The 19,895-nt window shown below is 41.6% G+C and overlaps 1 protein-coding gene across 2 annotated transcripts in view; it reads left to right on the forward strand.

The window, feature by feature from the left end:
• Positions 1 to 2,554: 2,554 nt before the first annotated feature.
• PLOD2 (procollagen-lysine,2-oxoglutarate 5-dioxygenase 2) overlaps positions 2,555 to 19,895 on the forward strand; it is a 100,294-nt gene continuing 82,953 nt past the window's right edge. Inside the window, exon 1 of one of the 2 annotated variants that reach the window (XM_060638884.3) lies at positions 2,555 to 2,887. In XM_060638884.3, coding sequence (XP_060494867.1) covers positions 2,770 to 2,887 — 118 coding nt within the window. In that variant the 5' untranslated portion in view covers positions 2,555 to 2,769. The remainder of the gene's footprint in view (positions 2,888 to 19,895) is intronic. The other variant, XM_060638883.3, reaches the window with a different exon arrangement.

The raw sequence follows: 19,895 nt of genomic DNA on the forward strand, positions 1-19,895 counted from the left end.
TGGATTGTTTCCAAATTCCTTATGAAATCTCTGAGTTTGGGGATAAAGTAATCAAAAGGATATCTGAGTATGATGAAACTACCTGTGATAGATACAGTGGTATTGTACCGGGGCGGGGGGGGGGGGGTGTACAGGATGGGTGACCAGTTAGGAAACCGTTCAGGCAGCACAGTTAGGATATATTCAGGAGTGCGTTGGTGAGGTGGCAGTGAGAATGGAAAGGAATAGACGGAGTGAAAATGTCCAAGGGAAAAAATGACAGGCTTTGGAATCTAGTTGTGTGTGTTATGGGGGTGGAAGGAGAGAAGTAGAAAATGTCTGAGGCTATGTGAGTTAGAGAGGAAAAGTATCATTAACAGAGATGAGGAAGCCGTGAGTGGGATCTGGATTTGATGAGTTAAAGACATTTGGGGTTTGTGCCAGTGGAATGTCCAAGCAGAAACGTTCAGCAGACAGCTGGAAATATAAGAAGGCAGGAAGGAGTTGGTTTCAGAACTGGGGCTCTTTCAGACAGCGATAAATGTGCCTGGCTATCTGAAAATCCCCAAGAAACACTGGCTTTATACAAGCCTTCTAGCCCTGACCTTGTGACTCTCAATAGAGGAGAAACGTCGTAACCTGCAGTCATCGGTGCACTTTGCAATTGAAATACACACACACTTGCGAGGTGGAGACGCTGTTTAAGTGTGCACGGGAGCGAAAGCTAGGCTTTTGTGGCAGGGCAAAAAGCTAGGCTCTAAGCAGGTGAATTCTTGAAGATATGGAACAACCAGGGAAGCAAGGAGTCCAGTTCACAAAGTTTGGCAGAGTTCAGGTGCAGTAGCCAGGTTTTGGAATTCTGGAGACTGAGATTTGGCCCAACGACCGGCCATTCCCTTGAGTCCTCAGATTCAGAGGACTGATGTTGTTTGTTTTCTGCCTGGTTTTATGGAGTGGCGCTGGCCACACAATGAGGGATGTTATTAAGGAATCCATCCCTGAGCTTTTTCTTCTTCGGGCTGAATAAACCTTATTTCATTCTTCTCACAGGTCATACTTTCCATCTCTTTAATTATTTGTTACCCTTCTCTGAACTTTCTCCAATTTTCCTCTTAAAATGCTGAGACCAAACCTTCAAAACACAGTAACAACTGGCTTAGTTCTGGGCATAGGAAATGGTTTTCTAAAACGTCACACCCAGGCAACAGTTCTTTGCAGGTTTTTCCACCTGTTTTTAATGCGACCATTAAATTGACATGCGACTATATCTATATAGAGGTGACTCATCTATATATCTTGAAAATTTGATCATAATGGGATATCTTTTTCAATCATTTTGTTTTAAGTTTATTTATTTATTTTGAGAGAGACAAAGGCAGTATGAGTGGGGGAGGGATAGAGAGAGAGAGGGAGAAAGAATCCCAAGCAGGCTCCCTGCTGTCAGCACAGAGCCCAAGAGGGGCTCGGACCACGAACCCTGAGATCACGACCAGAGCAGCAACCAAGAGTCCACTGCTTAACCCTCTGAGCCACCCAGGCGCCCCAATCATTTTGTTTTAACTTCAAAGGCTCAGAGTTGGGAGAAGGTGTTGGCTCCAATCTTTTTTTTTTTTTTTCCATTTTAGGAAAAGAACGGTAAAAGATTACAGAATACTGCCGTATTACCAGTCTGATTCTTTTTCTCCCGTAGGATAGCTCACTCATATCATGAAATATATGGAGCACAACTGTCACGCCCGTGCTTTCGCCCCTGCTCATCCCAACAGCTTGAACACCGGGCTAGCTAAAATGTGACGAGACGGAGTACACAGAAAGTGAATTTGCTTAGACGTGAGTCAAAACTGGAAGCAGGGGAGGACGCGCCAGGGACCTGAGAGATGGCTCGGACGACTCTGGGAGTAATTTTCCATGTGCACTGAAGGAAGATCTTGTAAGGCACAGCCTCAGGTTACACACGCTGGACTGCCATTCCGCAGGATTTACAAGCCATTACTGGAGAGCACTCCTGGCCCAGGCGGGAGGAGGAAGAAATGTTCGCCGGACCATAAAAAAAAACTTTAGGTTACAGAGTAAAAGAAAAACAGGGCCCTCCTTCCGCAGAGGGAGGAAGCTCGCCCCCCTGAGGGTAGGGGTGAAGGGTGGGGGCGCTCCGTTTCCAGGACTCAGAGTCTGGCGAGGTTGCTGAGGGTTCGCAGCCGCTTCTGATTAGAGGGTGTCTGACACCCACTTGGGAGAACTCGGGCAAACTCGCACCCTCGGAGGCTCCCGGGAAGCTTCTGGTGCTGAGGCAGCAGAGAAGAGAGCGCCGCCCGCGCGCCGGCCTCCCCGCGGCTCCTCCCCACTCTCCCAGGCCCCCACTCCCAAACTTAAGCACACGCTCCCTGTTCCAGCCAGAGCCCTGCGTGAGTCTCTACACGTAGCCGCAGACAGCTCCTTAAATAGGTCGGAGTTGAGCAAACAATCCCAGACGTGGGGCCCGGGAAGGCGAGCGGAGGCGACCGCACCGGCGCAGCGGGTCAGCCGGCGGCCAATAGCCGGGGTGCGGCCCGCCCTGTCGCCTCCCCCTCGGGGAGCCTATAAGTTGCCCGCGACGCCGGGGGGCGCCCGCTCCTCCGCGCCGGCCTGGTCTCGGCAGCCCTCCCGCCGCTCCGCCGCGCGCACTTGGCCCGTCGCCTCCCGACCGCAATCGTCGGCCCCGGGCGGACCGGGGTCCCCGCGCTCTCGCGAGAAGTGCGCCGCTTCAGGGTAGTGGGGGCGCCGGGGCCGGCGCCGGCCCTCGAGAGGCCGAAGATGGGGTGCTGCGCCGGGAAGCCGCAGCTGCTGCTGCTGCTGCTGCTGGCGCTCGTCTTGCAGCTCTGGAGCCCCTGCGTGGGTGCAGACCCGGAGAGGCCTTCCAGCATCCCCACAGGTGAGCCCTCCCGCGGTTTGCCCGTGTCCCGGGAGGCTCGGCCGGCGGGGGTGGGGGTGGGGGCAGTTCATTCATCCACTGGCCCCTCGTGCGGGGCTGGCCTGGTGAGTAGGTGGGGGGGGGGGGGCGTCCCTCCCCAGGACTGCAGAGGTGAGTAGGTGGGAGCCTGCCCTTCGCCAGGACCACCGAGGTGAGTGATCGTCCTTCCTCCTCGGGACGGCTGAGGTCTTCCCCAGAAGGGCGCTAGGGCGGCGCTGGTCCCCGGGGAAGCACCCGCCCTCGCGGGTTCTCGGAGTTCTCCGTAACCTGGGAGCGCACGAAGTTTTCCTTCAGCACCAGTTGGGGTTTCCTTTTCGTCTTGCAGGTCACGGGGCACCAACACCTTTCGGGCAACTCTCCTTTCTCCTCCTGTCCTGGAATGGGCATGGTTTATTCGTGTTTGAAGAGGCAGTACTCCCTCTGTGACCTAAACACGGGGCTCAGTGTACTTTCTGATTGATGGTGACACATTCCTTCCAGCGCCCCGGGAAGCAGCCGGTAACACCTACCTCTTGCCAAAAACAACGCTCAAAACCTTGGCTGTTTTCTCTAAGGCGGACTGGCTACCCAGTACCTCCAGGCGGCAGCTTTCCTCCTTGGGGATTTGGAGGGGAAGCTGTGGACACACATCTCCCCTTAGCCACCCTTTTCCTAAGCCTGGTGCCATTTCTTGTTTTCAGAAGCTGGAACTGCGGCGAAGAGTGCAGTCAAGTTCGTGTAAAACAAAACTTTTTACATTTAGCGGCCTTAAAGAGCCTCACCACATGTTTGTCCAAACACACTCTGGTGCCATTTGCTGCTCAGGAGATACCCTTGGAGTATTCCACTTTTGTGCTCTGGCTCTATGGTCAGCTCTCTGAAATTAGATCTTGCCTTTAAATGTCCTTGTGCTGTACTGTTTCTTTTTTTCAATTAGGATCATTTTGTCTTTTTTTTTTTTTTTTTTTTTTGTAAGCAAATAGGGCGTTTTTCTGCTTGAACTTTAAGCGGAAGGATAGAAATTTCTATTTCAGGTTTACAGTCAGAAAATGACATTTGATGTAGAACCCAGGTAGTCCATCTAAGCCATAGTTTTGTCTTTATCTTTACGTGTTTCAGAAGGCTTCAGTGGGCTGCATTGCCTATCTTTCTACATTCCTGCCAAACAGTACTTGCTTTGTGAGCTTGAGAAACTTCAGCATTTAGATGGAGTTTTGTCAGTTACATGATGCTTTTCTTTCTCCTAGATGAATGTGTTTGGTTCACAATGCATTTCTGAAACCTGTGCGGTTCTTTTAAATTTGAACTAAGTTTTTTTTCATAACTTTAACATTTCCTTCTAGTAAAACACCTAGAAAATAGACAAGTAAATGCCTCCAGCAAACTTGGAAATAGGGACATTAAAAAAAAAAATCCCTAGAAAAAATGACTTTCTTTGTTGAAACACCCAAGGAAACCTTACCGGGAAATAAAATAACCTCGAAGGGCTTTTCTTCCTTTAGAGGGACCTCTTCAGGCTTTGTATATTTTAGTTCACTGCATTACGAACACTGTCTCCCCCCAACCCCCCCTTTTTAATAGAAGGTATCTCTGTACCTTCCTTTAGGCTTACAAAGTCATCTTGCTTTCCCACTCTGGCTTTTAAGTTTCATGGACCTGGACAGTAAAAATTTAATGGATTGTAGCATGAGAGGGAATTGTAGATACGAATGTTTTCCTCAGAAAGTGACCACATAAAACCCACTGCTGAAATCTGAGTTCTGGTCGATCTTGGTGGGTAGGCATGGGGAATTCAGTTAGCGCCTACATGCAGGAAGATATTAATTCGTAATACGTGGAGGCAGCAGAAGCCAGTTTGAACTTTTGTGTAGGTAAATGTGATTAGCTGATAAACATAGACGGTACACTGCTTGATAATACGGCCAGAGTCATGGACTATGTTTCATTTTCTCCCTTAAAATATTACAACTGAGAATAGCTAAATTGGAAACTTCCTTATCTATCTAAGCATCAAGTGAACTTTAGAACTCGAACTTGTCTGGCTTACTAGGAGGTCTTTATAAGAAAAGTGCTTATCATTTCTCTCCAACTGTATTTGTCACCATGTCCCAGTTAGCCATGAAGAAATGGATTATACCAGGCTTTCTTGGCCCAGTTGAAATTTTGAGCCAGATCATTATTTATTGAAAAGGGCCGTCCTGCACGTTGTTCTATGTTTAGTAACATCCTTGGCCCCCATCCACTAGATACCAAAAGCACCCTCCTCCAAGTGTGAGAATGGAAGATGTCTCCAAATGTAAAAGGATCAAATGTCTCCTGAGGGGAAAAATTGCCCAAGGTTAAAAACACCTGGATTAGAAAAATCTATGCGTATCGGAGGCAGTGTGGCGTTATGGTGTTACTGGAATGTTAATAGCAACTCCTTTTTGAAAGCAAATGTTTATAGAGATTTTCCGTTTTTCCACTGTAGTAAGGAATGTGCTATTTGAATCACATTAATCAAGTTTTGGAATCTAGTTTTTCTTAGCTCTGTTTGATGCTGTGTGTTGACCAGAGTTGAGAACATTGTTTTTAGTTATACCTACTGAGAGTTCGCTTGTGTACTGTGTTCGTTCCTTTTTGGTTACCACTTTGCTTTTAGCATGGAAAGAATCTAAGTAAGATTTTGGTTAATAACACTTATTTTCTCCTAGAATTATTTATAGGGATTTTACCATAAAATTTTATCCCTGTGGGAGCTTTTGAGGCAAAACTCTCCTAATGAGTCTCCACAAATCAGATTAAAACCCTCATTTATCTTTCCTATAGTTTTCTGCCTTCCAGATGAGAGAAGGAGACGTGTGGATGTATTTCCACCAAGTATTTACAACCAGGTCTCCAGGCCAGGATCAAACTTTTTGTGTGTTTTCTGAGGTACCTTGACTATTCCCTGATCTAAATTGGGCAGAAACCAAGTTTTGGGCAAAAATGAAGGAAATGGTTTCAGATGTTTATGTCAAGACCAGTACTTTTCAACCATGTTCATTTATAAACTCTTTAATTTACTCTGGCGCATTCAGGGAGGAAAGCAAAGGTTTGTCCGATCTGCTGATGCAAACTGGCAATTTGGGGGGTGGAGAAGGGAAGACCAAGGTCCTGGAGAAACCTCTGGAAGGGGGGGTGCAGAGAGAGAGAGAGAGAGAGAGAGAGAGAGAGAGAGAGGGAGAGAGAGAGGAGAAACCTCTGGAAGGGGGAGACAGAGAGAGAGAGACAGAGAGAGGCTTGTCCTTCTGCACATTTTCCGTGTCCTGGGCTCCAGCCGCACGGAACAACTCATCATGCGTAAAAAGACTGTGCCTTTTATTTCGTAATATAAAAAGGGACATAGAAAACACCTCTGGAGAATGTGAGGATAGTAAATGAAAGTTAAATTAAAATACCCCTTTCTTCCCATCACACCAACTTAGACATTTTAAGAATAAACTCTGATCATAACAACTCTTGACGATCGGAACCTGCAAACTACTGGTTGAAGTGCATCATCCTTGGAGGACAGTTGAGTAACGTCTAGTGGAATTGATAATTCACATACCTGGCAGGTCTGCATGTACAGTACTCTCAAATTTCTGTGTCTGTCTGTTCTCTTTGAAATTCTATTCATTGGTAAGTCTAGCTGCTCGGAGATCCTTCCCCTTACTGTCTTTTGTTTGGCTCACTTTCTCACTTTTTAATGCAGTTGGTTTATATAAATAATACCTACTTTTATGATTGCTTTTTTTTTAATGTTTATTTTTGAGACAGAGAGAAACAGAGCATGAGTGGGGAAGGGCAGAGAGAGAAGGAGACCGAGAATCCGAAGCAGGCTCCAGGCTCTGAGCTGTCAGCACAGAGCCTGACATGGGAGTCAAACCCACAAACTGTAAGATCATGACCTGAGCCGAAGTCAGACGCTTCACTGACTGAGCCACCCAGGCACCCCTGTATGATTGATTTTTATGTTTAACAAACTGTAAATTCTTTGAAGTGAGGGACTAAGTTATTCATTTTTGTGCTCGTCACAGTATCTTCCCTGTTCTGTCACCAAGGTTCTCAATGTATATTTGTTGAGTTTCTGGCCCACTTGTAGAATTTTGAAAAGTAGTATGCAGTCAGTGAGATTGCTAGTTGCTCATTTCCCTAGGATTTTGACTGAATTCACCAACCTCCGTTTCTCTACCTGGGGACCCATACACTAACATGATGTAGCAATTTATCAATGAAATATCTGACAAGGCCTTGTTTCTGAAATGTGGTTGGCAACTCTTCTCCATGGGCTATATCTTTCTGCTCTACTTACCTTACTTAGTATAAAGTCACACCTTCAGGACTACTTTCAGGTGATTGGATATCATGATTTTTCAAAAAAAACCTTATGGATGGTGAGTGGAGACTTGAAATGGTTATATAACTTGCAGAAAATCACATAGCTGGAAAGCTACACAGGAGGAACTTGTGTCCTTTCTCCAGGCCGTGCTCCGTGTCTTTCCTGACCTCCTTATTGTTCTGTTGGACTTTCGGGACCTGGGGGAAAGAAATAGAGACCAGGCATCAGAGACCTAAAGAAACGAAAGGAATGTTTTGCTAAAAGGGAAACACATATTCGTAGGTTTATGTAAATGGTGGGGGAAAGGAATTGGCATGGGCTGTGGGAAAACTGGGCCCTAGGCCAGGGTGGCAAACTATGGTTCTTGGTCCAAATCTGGTGGCACCATAGCTACCTGTTTTTGTATGGCTGGTGAGTTAACAATCATGTTTGCCTTTTTAAATGATTGAAGAATACCAAGTGAAAAATAGGACATTGTGACATGTGAAAGTTATTTGAAATTCCGTAGTCAGGGTCCATAAAGTTTTATTGGCAGACAGCCACACTTATTTATTTATAAATGGTCTGGTGCCATAAGGCAGAGTTGAGTAGTTGCCACAGAGACCGTATGGCTTGCAAAGCACAGATTATTTACTATCTGGCCTTGTATAGAAAAACTTTGCGGATCCTTGTCTTAGGAGATGACATTCCTGTTTAAGCTGTGGCTCAAACAGATCTGCTGTCTTGGAATGAGCCAGATTCTGGACAGTAGCAGCTGATTCTGGGCATTTGAAAGGGCTGTTTTTCATTTTAGACTTTCCAGTGATTTCTGTGGTGTCTTTAATATAGTTTTAGGGCTTCTCTGTTATTTCTTTTTAAACATGGCATTGATGCTAACTAGACATGTACTTTGTTATAGTGTACTTATGATCAGAAAGGAATAAAACACTAATGGCTGATTGGAAAGGAGATGCATCTTCTTCAGAGCTAGTGGGTGTTCTAGTATTTTGGTCTAGAAACTTGGTTACGAATTTGTGGCTCAGTTCCTGGGAGGAAATGATTCGCACATTTATCAATGAGTACTTTCATTTTTCTTCAACAATTGCTATGAATTAGACTGAACTGAGAAATTGGTGGCCTTTAAAGTGACAAATATTTTTCTTTGACACTTCACTAGCTTGCGTTTGCAGTGGTGTGCTTGCCTCACTAAATTAAACTTAAAAACCATCGAGAGTATATTAGCCAAGATATACTTATCCTGAGTAGTAGAATTATAGACTGTGTTGTAATTTGTTATCATTGTACTATTTACTACCTTAAGGCCTACAGTGTTACAGCCTGTGTTTGGAAATGATGTTACTGAGGATGGTCTAGCAGTACAGAATTTATTACTTTTCTATTAACTATGTCACAGGAGTGCCCCTTCAAACACTATTGTTTATAATCAAAAAATAACTTTCAATATCTCCCGCTCAGGATAACTTTATTTTAAAACACAATTCAAAGAGTGGACATGTGTTATTTTTATACACAGAGGAATGGTTTCCATTACATGTTTTCTTTTGCACGTTAGAGGAGGGAAATTGACTTCTGTTAATAATTTTACTTAATTTTAAGTATAAATGCCTTTATTAAAAAACCTAATTCAGGCTAGTGTATTTATTTGCTTGGTTACTGAATTGACTCAAGTATTTTTCAGAGCTTAAATTGTATTAGTAGCATACTGTAGCAGTTTTGGGAAAATAGCAATCTTTTTTTATTCCTATTGAAATTTGTTTATATTTTCTCTCTTAAATTTATATCTTAAAAGAGATGTGACTGAGGAAGAAGCTTAATTTGTTAGTGTGGAAATATACTTCATTTACTATTTCTATTCTATAAGGAATTTGTTTTAAACTGTAGTTTGTATACGTTTAGAATTAAATTTTGTCTAACATAGGAAAAACTTTAAACCAAGAATGAGTAGTAGACAGACAGTCTTTGCTTTCCTTTTTAAGATCAACAGTGATATCTTTTCTTTTACCGTTCTTTCAAATTTTATTCTTCCTACAAGGGAGTATCAGTTTCTATGCAAGTTTCTGAATGATGGGAGCACTCCATTATTAAGATGGAATGGCAGGGTCTGCTACATCTGAGTATCTTCTCCTTTTAGGCTGAAGGTTCATATTTCTGGAGAATGACTGGGTTTCTGGTCAAAATCTTCACTAGAAAGGTAAAAAAAAAAACCCACCACATGTCAATTTTAATACAGTTGAAAGAACATGCAAAATTATATTCTCTACATTTACTCTATAGTAAGTATACAAATATACTATGTGAAACTTCTAATACAAGTAAGAGTTTTGGTGAACATGCAATTAAAATGAGACTAAATGGGGGGATGGTCAGGAAAAGTGTTTCTAACAAATGTGGTTAAGTTAGTAAAATAGGTCAGAGTTAGAATTAAATCTCATTTGTTATATTGATCATTATGTTGATTTTAATAATTGCTTTCATTGTTTGTGGGTGCATAAGACATCCCAGTGTGTATTACATTTACCGGTCCTCTGTTCATTTTCTTTAGGATTACAGTCTCAAGCTTTTAGAAGGAATTCTCTTATTTATTTCTAGTTACTGCTAATGTTTTTTATTTTTATTTTTATTTTTTAATTTTTTTTTTTAACGTTTATTTATTTTTGAGACAGAGAGAGACAGAGCATGAACGGGGGAGGATCACAGAGAGAGGGAGACACAGAATCTGAAACAGGCTCCAGGCTCTGAGCTGTCAGCACAGAGCCCGACACGGGGCTCGAACCCACGGACCGTGAGATCATGACCTGAGCCGAAGTCGGACGCTTAACCGACCGAGCCACCCAGGCGCCCCTGCTAATGTTTTTTAAAGTTCCTTCCAAAGAGAAAGAGAGAGGGTTTTCCTCTGATTTAAATGCTAATGTGGTTCTGCTCCTCTGTGCTGTGGACATTACAAGGTAAACATTCTTATGGCATGAAGGAACTTTCAAACACATACAATTTATTTTTTATTAAAAAAATGTTTTTTAATGTTTATTTTTGAGAGGAGAGAGAGAGAGCCTGAGCCTGAGCAGGGGAGGGGGAGAGAGAGGGAAGCACAGAATCTAAAGCAGACTCCAGGCTCTGAGCTGTCAGCACAGAGCCCAGCGTGGGGCTCAAACTCACAAACCATCAGATCATGACCTGAGCTGAAGTCAGACGCTTAACCCACTAAGCCACACAGGTGCCCGAAGCACATGCAATTTTTATCTCTCTCCCTACCATCCCAGTCAGTCCCAGACACTCAAGTACACTAAGTTGATTATACATCATGCCACACAGCTTCACCCTCCTGCAGGCACAGCAGGAAGTGGAAGAGGTATGTGGAATCCTAGCAGTCTTAGGTTCTTCATTCTGGGCATTGTTCAGGAAAAACTCCAGAAGCTATACTCCTTAATTCCCGTGGCCACAAAGTCTCAGGACAGAGCCACTGTCCTATTAGCAAGGCTCTGACATTGACTCGTCTGTTTCACTGGTTTGAAGCCTTATGGGGCTTAGGGTGCTGATTACTTACAGTTACTACATACACATAGGGCTAAGAAGGGAGCCAGTTACTTTTAGGTATTTTAATTCTCCAACTAGTTCTTTAAACATTTACTCCTTTTCTTCCTGGTTCTATCAGTATGATAAACACCAGCAGCCATTTCAACATCTCAAAAACAAAAAAATCAGCAAATACAGAATTTAAATCATTTCTTAAAAAAAACACACACACACAAAAAACCTGGCAAACAGTTTGCAGGCAGACTAAAATGACCTCCCTAATTCAATCACCTAGGGAAGTCTCACAGAGCTGTTATGCAGGAAGCAAACTGGTCCTTTGATGGGATTTTCCAGTCATGCCCAAGCCAGCAATGAGGCCCCTTGTCTTCAGAGCACCCCCCCCCCCCCCCCCGGCCCCTTCTTCTGCTCAAGCCATGTTAGGTCTTTCCTGGCCTCCAGCTGGCACCACAACTGTGACCAGAGTGCTCTGCTTGTCCAGACCATCTAAAATTCTTGTCAGCCACATCTAGAGAAGGACAATTCTCCTTTTCTTCTTAGTTTAGTTTAAACAAGGTTGGAATTTTTTAAACAGTGACTTTACTAGGTAACCAAAGGCAAAACAAAACAAAACTCCGAACTGGAAAACCACCAAAGCAAAGAAATGAACGGACTTACAAAGTAGAGACTCAGAGTTCTTACTACACTCTGACTTAAGTATAGTTAGAGACCTGCATACCTGGCATTTTTTGGGCAGTTTCTAGGTTCTGGGTCTTGCTCAGCTTTTCTTTCTCCATTCTTCAATCCCATTTCTACTTTTTCTCACCATGTTCTTTTATACATACAGCTCTTTCTTCTCCAGGGTTGGAGTCCATAAAGTCCACAGACTTTATATTTCCAAAAGTGTTGCTAGGTTGTGAAATAATAAGAAATATATATTTTGGTCTCTGCCCCTGGTTCCTGCTAATATTTGGTCTTTGATCCTGGTTCCTGACACAGAGCTTCTAAAACCCTTGTAATTTTTGAGTGATAGAAGTATCTGTCATAGAACTACTAAATCCCTTAGAATTCCCTAGGTGGTAAGAATGTCTTTTGTTCTAATGAGGTGACTCTTGATGGGCTCTTGAATGGGAGCTCTTCACCAGAAAAATCAAGCCACGATTAGAAGCTTGAAGCTTTCAGCCCTGACCTTTGTCTTCTGAAGAGGGAGAGGGTTTAGAAAACAAGTTACTAATTGGTTATACCTACATGGTGAAGCATCTATAACAATCCCTAAGGTATGGAGTTTGGAGAGCTTCTGGGTTGGTGATTACATCTATATGGAGGGAGGTGGTGCAACCCAACTCTTTGGGGACACATGGGATCCTTTCATACCTCACCCTATGTATCTCTTCATATGACTCTTCACTTGCATCTTCTAAAATATCCTTTGTAATAAATTTGCAATAGTAAGTAAGTTGTTTTCCTGAGTTCTGTGGGCTGTTCTAGCAAATGATCAAACCCGAGGAGGAGCTCTTAGTAACTTCTTATTTGTAGTCAAGTCAGACAGAAGCTGTGGGTTACCTGGGGACCTGCTACTTGTGATTGGCATCTGAAGTGGGAACAGTCTTATGGGAATGAGCCCTTAACTTTTAGGATCTGTGCTAATTCTGGTTGAATTGAATTGAACAACAGGATACTCATTTGGTTTGGGAAAATTGGCCAGTGTGGGGAAAAAGTCCACACATCTGGTGTCAGAAGTACTGTGTGTAGTACGAGAAGAGAAACATTCCTGCATTTCCCTAGACATAAGTACACTAGGTATTTTTATAGTTTCATGGGTCATATCAGCATAACCCTAGGCTTTGGCCAGTCTATTTTCTTTTGTAAGGAAGAGTTTTAATGCATTTTTGCCTATAACTCTTTTGGTATCGCTTTAATTCTTGGTTTTGAGTACCAGTTTACATTAGCTTTTATGAGTCTACATACTTTAATAAATCTATTTTATTTAATTAATTTAACTTTAAAAATTCTCCCAGAATACATTTTTTCTAGAGGTAACTAACCTATTGTAACTTCTTAGATACAAACGTATGCTAGAAATAATTCCCATTGTGTAATATTACGAAGCATGACTATTAATATTTCAAAATTTAATTCGAGTATTTATTCATTGTCTAGTCTGTGTTCTGTGTTGCCTTATGGGAAGGAGAAATAGAAAAACAAAACGAGACAAACAAAAAAAAACACACCAGACTCAGTCCCTGTTCCATATTGAAATTCTGAGATTCTTACAGGAGAAATGATGCATATGTAAAACTGAACAAATCAAAGAAGCACTTACGGTGAAGCAGCCTGGCCTGTGGGGAATAGCACTGACATCTGGGTATCAGGAAACCTTGATCTAAGTTCTAACCCCTCCATTCACCAACCTTGAGCCAATTATCTTGCTTCTCCAGACTTCCTTTGTAATGTATGTTCTTTATAGCTCCGTTATTTGATGTCTCTTGAATTGTGTCAGGAAGTGGAGTGGAGACAAAGGCTGCAGGAACCAGAAAACAGATCTGAAGAAACTTACTATCAATACATCCCTTATGCCAAAGGAAGCATAGACACAAAGTTGCTTTGTATGTTAATATTCTAGTTCTCTCAGGAGCTGGAGTTGGACAGACCTTGATACTGCTTTTTTCCCTAATTAACTTTTGATTTAGAGGTAAGAAAATAAGCCCAAGAATAACTAGAATTAAATTTACATTTAAAAATATTCGAAGCGTTTTTATGTGAGAGGAGAAACTAGGCTAGTGTTTGATATGAAGGTGTTTTCTGTCTTCTGAGAGAAATCATGTACTCTTCAGTACATTTAAATACTGGAAGCTGTTTTGAAAAATGGCTTTATATTCCTCTGCTTCAGTCTTGACTGTTTACGTCCTACTGGTTAATAAAAATGATGCTGGTAACTCTCTAAAATTAAAAAGAAGCGATTGTAAAAAATTGGAGGCCCTCTTCCAAATTGTTCCCGAAACAGTCATCAAATCACCTAATTTTTAGATTCACTAAATACCTTTAAAATATGATTGCATTCAGTAAACTGGAAACATGGTAAATAAAAAGAAAATCAGTTTATAGGGTAAAAGTATTTGTGTGTGTGTGTATGTCTCTGTGTCTGCATGTGTCTCTAGCCATGGAGATTAGTTAAGCCTTAAGAATGGATTATAAAGCTGGAATGCCTTTTGATCTGGACTTTTCTGTGGTATATTGCTCAATCACTGTCACAGTACCATTTATTCTACGTGTGTTTGCGCCTCTGGAATGGAGTATACCTTGTGAGTGGTAGTGTCTTAGACCCAATCTTTTCAGGAGATGGTGCCCTATGCCTTTTCTCTTTTCTTGGCTTTTACTGTTACTGTTTGCAGAGATTTTATGTAAATTGAAGGAAGCAGTTCAAATAAAACAATTGGAGGGGGAAAAGGGTGGCTTAATTGTGAAAATATTTACAGTTGTTACTTTTTCATGTGCAACATTACCAAAAATCACAGAACCATTTAGCCTGGATGTTGTTTTTGGAGATTAACTGTGGTTTATTGAATAAGAAAGTAAGCATTAGCAGATGTTTTTTCCTATAGAGTAGGTAAGGTTAAAGAAAGATCTCTTTTAAAAACTGATAAACTAACCTTTGTATTATTATTTAACACAAAGCGATTGGTATTTTCACGTCCCATAAGCATAAGGTTTTCTCGTAGGGTATAAAATCCTAAGCAGCCAAGCCCCTCTTCTCCATAGCAAGTCACGGAATGGCCTCGATGGCAGTGGTACGAGCAGCACCATTGTGGGCTACTATTTATGGATGAGTGGATAGGGAAAATTTTTCAGGTTGAGGGTAAAAGATAAACTAAGAAGCTTACTTTATACCAAACATGCATACCTAAGAAATGACTACAATTCATAGTTAACATCTTTTCTGTAACTGGATGCAAGATGTGAATTTTTCTTAACACGTGTCAGAATAGCCCACACTTGAATTAGTTTCAAGCCTATTTGAATTGTAGAAAACTCTTTTGAAAATGAGTCCTATTCAGTGTGAAGAGGTGGTGGGAGGTAGAAGGTAAGTGGAGAAGGTGAAACTGCTTGCAAGCATGCTAGAAAATGATAACATATGTGATTCGAATGTGTTCTGACAATTAATTCAAAAAACTGAACTAGAAGCCACTGCCCCAATGCTGGCAAAAGGGAACTTTGCTTATGTAAAATTGGATATGCACTGAACAAATTTGGTTTGAGTATTTTCCTACTTAGGGATTTGTTTATCTGGATTATGCTAATTGATGGCATAGCATTCCTATTATTCACAATAAATTGTATATCCCAGCCATTCTTGCCATGCGTGACTCCCAGCCTGCAGTCCTGTGTACCCGGACATGCGCACCGAGACAGTGTGCAGTACTGGGCTTGTTTTTCACTTGGTTGCCTTGGGGATCAGTAGAGGTTCAGAAACATAGACACTGTGATTCTGAAGACCACATGGCAGAAGAGGGTGCTTCACGTCTCTTAGTATTTCTCATAAACTATGGTAGAAGCCTGTTGTGCCTTGAATTATCTGGAAAGCTATATTGGTCCCACTTTCATCTTGGATATTTTACTAAGAATTTGAGGACGATACTCCTTTGCATTTCAAACGTTAAGCAATACAGAAGAGAATGTTTGCTTTCTACATATAGCCAAAGAGGGTTCACCATACAGCGAGGAGGTTGGACACCTCTAACTATGAATTAACTAAAGTATGTATGAGCTCGCCTGGCTTACTGGGATACAGTCAGATGCTAATAAGCTGCTTACATGCTAATTAGGAAAAGATGCCCTGTGGCCTGAGACAGTGTAGGGTAATGGTTAAGGGGAGAGGGTTTTGGAATCAGACAGCCTGAATTTAAATCTCCTCTCTTTTCTCTTTTTTGCTGGTTATCCTTGGAATAAGTTACTTAACCTCTCTGAATCCTCTTTTCTTTATAAAGGTGATTGTCTCCTAAAGTTGATTTGAGGATTAAATGTTATAATGCCAGTAAAAGGCTTAGCACAGGGTCTGCAAACAGAAAATGCTCAGGAAGTGCTACTAACTAATGTTATTATTTTACACAGTATAATTCTGATTAACATTATCCTAAAGTAGAACCTAGAATGTATAGAATTAATTCTTGTATTCTGATTGGCAATGGAAAAAAATTATAGGCTCTCAATAGATTCTAGAGAATAAGTTTTAACAAGTTAAGATACAAAGACAACTTTTTTATTCCCCAGGGGAACCCCAAGGAAATAAATAATAAATTTAGTGGCACAGTCTCTTTGGTGATGTTCCTTATTTACTCAAATTCAAATCTTTGAAGTCACTTTTTCTCATTCCTCTGATTTATTCTTGATATTGAAATGTGTTGTTTCACTCATTATTTTCTCTCTTTTTTTTTTTCTTGGTTTCATTTATAATGGAAAGCGTATCTGTGTATAATATGTAATTATCTCAAAAAGATAAAACTTTTTTGAGATAATCATAATACTGTTATCACACTCAATAGTAATTCCTTCGCATCATCTAATGCTTATTCAAGATCAATTTTGCACCTTTCTCAAAATTGTCTTTAAAAAAAAATCTTGGGGCACCTGGGTGGCTCAGTTGGTTAAGCATCTGACTTTGGCTCAGGTCATGATCTCATGGTTCATGAGCTTGAACCCTCTGTTGGGCTCTGTGCCAACAGCTCAGAGCCTGGAACTGCTTCAAGATTCTGTGTCTCCCTCTCTCTCTGCCCCTCCTCCGCTCACATTCTGTCTCTCTCTCACTCAAAAATAAACATTACAAAAAAAAAAAATCTGTGCTTTTACAGTTGGTTTGATCAGGGTCCATTAATTTCTCCTGCTAAACACTCTCCAAGCTATCACCAACTTAGTCCAGGCTGCAGATCTTGGGCAGCTTGAGGGTTAAATCCACCCTGCTTGCTGTCTCCCAGAAAACTTGAACTAAGTCCTATATATTTTTTTTGTTTTAATTTTTCTTTTTTTTAACGTTTGTTTATTTTTGAGACAGAGAGAGACAGAGCGTGAATGGGGGAGGGGCAGAGAGAGAGGGAGACACAGAATCGGAAGCAGGCTCCAGGCTCTGAGCCGTCAGCCCAGAGCCCGACGCGGGGCTCAAACTCACGGACCGTGAGATCGTGACCTGAGCTGAAGTCGGACGCCCAACCGACTGAGCCACCCAGGCGCCCCAGTCCTATATTTTTAAAATCAGGAAATTTTACCTGAAGTCCAGGATTTATTTCTCTTGAAGGGAGGTGGGGAAGGAAGACCTGGAAGGCTGGATTTGCCTTCCCACGTGGCAACAACAGCTGGCTGATGCTGAGGGTTCTCTGCCTGTGGCTGGTGCTTGTGCCCCTGTGTTCACCACAGCTGGCACCTGGCCTCTTCACTAATATGTGTTTGCAGCTCCTGCTCTCGGCACACATCGCAGGATGAAATAGTTATAATTGCTTCTTAAGTTATCACGCCTGTCTCATCTTTCCATAGTCCTCTTTCTCGAGTCCGGTGGCTCGTATCCAGGAGTGATTTTGCCCCCGGCCCAGGGGATACTTGGTAATGTGTGGAGACATGTTTTGACTGTCATGAGTGGTGGGTGCTCCTGGCATCCTGTGGGTGGAGGCCAGGGATGCTGCTGAAACATCCTGCAATGCACAGCACATTCCCCCACAAGAAGGGATTACCTGGCTCCAAATGTTTCCAATTTCCAATTTCACTGCCCTGTTCAGAAGCTTCCTGTGCCTTCCCTATTTTCACAAGTGTGAAATACTTCCCAGTTTTCACTCTGTATTCATACTGGACTTCTCAGTGTCCACCCAAAATACACTTTTGCCTTTCTTAAGTCCTATCTCTTTTTTCAGTTCCTTTTCTCTGTCAGAATCCCTCTTGTCCTTTTTAAGACCTCCATCTTTCCCATTCATGAAGCTGTCTTTGATGACACCTTATCACAGTATTCTCCAAAAATCATTTTATTAGAACTGGAGACTTTTTTTTTTTTTTTCTGGAGACTTTTTAAAAGATGACCTATTTTAACATTTTCCCTTATTACCGTCCCTGCTTCTCTAATCCAAGAAACTGAATCTAGAGATATTAAGTGATATTTCCAAGGCGTCTCCTTGTTCTTTGCCTCCCCCCCGCCCCCATGCTAATACATGTTACTTAATTAGGTATTTAATATGTTATTCTAAATCTTTTCATATGAATTAACTTCAAATTCTCAGCTGGATTTACCTACAGGAGGACATTGACAGTATCTCTTATTTTGGGTACCATGTCTATGAATTGCTATGCCTGTCAACTGCAAGCCTCTGGAAGTTTCTTTGCCCAGGAGCCCTACGGAAGGGTAGTCTGGTAACCCATGGCTCACCTCAGTCACAACTAATGAGAGAAGTGGGTAACTATGTCTGTCAGAGTTCCATTCGGGAAAGAGAAGCCATTTTAGATATCTGGAGCAGAAGGGGATTTAACAAAAGTAAGTATGGACTTACGATTACAGGAAAGGCTGGAAGAGCAGGCTTTAGGCTGACCCTTTAGCCTTGACTCCTAGAATAGCAGAGCAGCTGACCAAAGTAGGACGTTACCTACCTCAATTACAAATGGGTGGTAGATGTGAATATGCTGCCGTAAATATAATTCAGAGATCAGGAAGTTGTCTCCATTGACTCCTTATTCACACGAAACTGGTAACTAGACTCTGGAAAGCAGAATTCAACTCCTTCCTCTGCAGTATGTCTGTCTGTGTGTCTGTCTTCCTCCCTCTCTCCTGTTCTCCCTTTCTCTCTAGCTGTATAAAATGGAAGACTGGAACACTGGTGTAGAGTAACTCCACATCTTTTTGACCATGCTTACCAACGGAAACAGAAATCGCGGGGAGAAGACCACTTGTCTTCCACATCTCATAGAACTGAATCTGGATGATGGGGCATAATTTTCATCTAGAAGCTTAGCTCCGAAGGAGTTGGAGACATATGGCTTTAACATTTATTTTTTTATGACTTTTTTTCAGTAATCGTTCTTGAAGCTTGACAAATCATTCAGTATTTTCAGAATTTTATGGCTTTTTGGCAGTAGGGATGCAAGTATGGGGTCAGCATTACATGAAACATATGGTCTACTTACACGAAAGTCTGTCATAAAGTTCTAAGATTTTTGAATGCTTTTTCAAGTTTTAAGAACCAACTGCTGAGGAAAGTCATGGGAAAAAGGAAATAAAACTATAAAATAGAGGCAGCTAAGTAGTAGGAATTTATCTCTTCTTATCCTTTTTTTTTTTTTTTTTTTTTTGACCCTTTTTGTAGTGGATCGTAACCTACGTGGAGAACAGTATAGGGCAACTTATCTCTAATTACAGTTTTATAGTGTTTGTTTGACTTTCGGCTGTTTGTTCATTTTCTTCTTTTCTGGTACTTTCATCTTACACAACACCCTATTAGATTTCAGTGAATACTTAGCTGACTAAAGTCACTTTTCTGAGATGAAACAACTGGGGCTTATTTAAGGCTTCTGGAATTTGAGAGGGTCAAGAGATAACGGAAAAAATTCTGGCTCATTTAGGAAGGAAGGATTTAATTTGACTCCACTTCTTAAGTCTTCATGAAAGCAAAAGTACAAGAGAAAACTTTGTGGATTACCATAACTATACTTCACAATTATAGACTTATTTTTAATGATATTTATTTGAAAGTTTGGTTTTCATGTAATTTTTTTCTTTACTTTTATAGTTTCTTTGCTCATAGCAGAAACTATAAATAAGCCTGTGCCTGAAACTTCTGCTGAGCAAATCTACACGAGTATCTTGCATTATAATTAGAATGTTGGGCTTTCTCAAGATTATCTGGAGTTGAGACATACAAATATTTCATATTACTTGACTTCTCTAGGCTCTAAGCTCTTCCCTAACTACACATGGCACTTATTTATTATTAAATTACATCTGTTTTGCTTATTTTTGACAACTCCAGATGTTAAGTACATACATTTCAATGTTAAAATGAACAAACTAACAAAAGCTAGGTTGGATATGGATGGATTAGATTAATAAATAAATGCCAATATAGGTTGAATATGCTACCATGGAAATTTTAGCGTTTGGGTTTTATGTGTGTATGT

The sequence above is a fragment of the Panthera onca genome, chromosome C2, assembly GCF_046562875.1.
Source record: "Panthera onca isolate mPanOnc1 chromosome C2, mPanOnc1 haplotype 2, whole genome shotgun sequence".
Lineage (NCBI taxonomy): Eukaryota > Metazoa > Chordata > Mammalia > Carnivora > Felidae > Panthera > Panthera onca.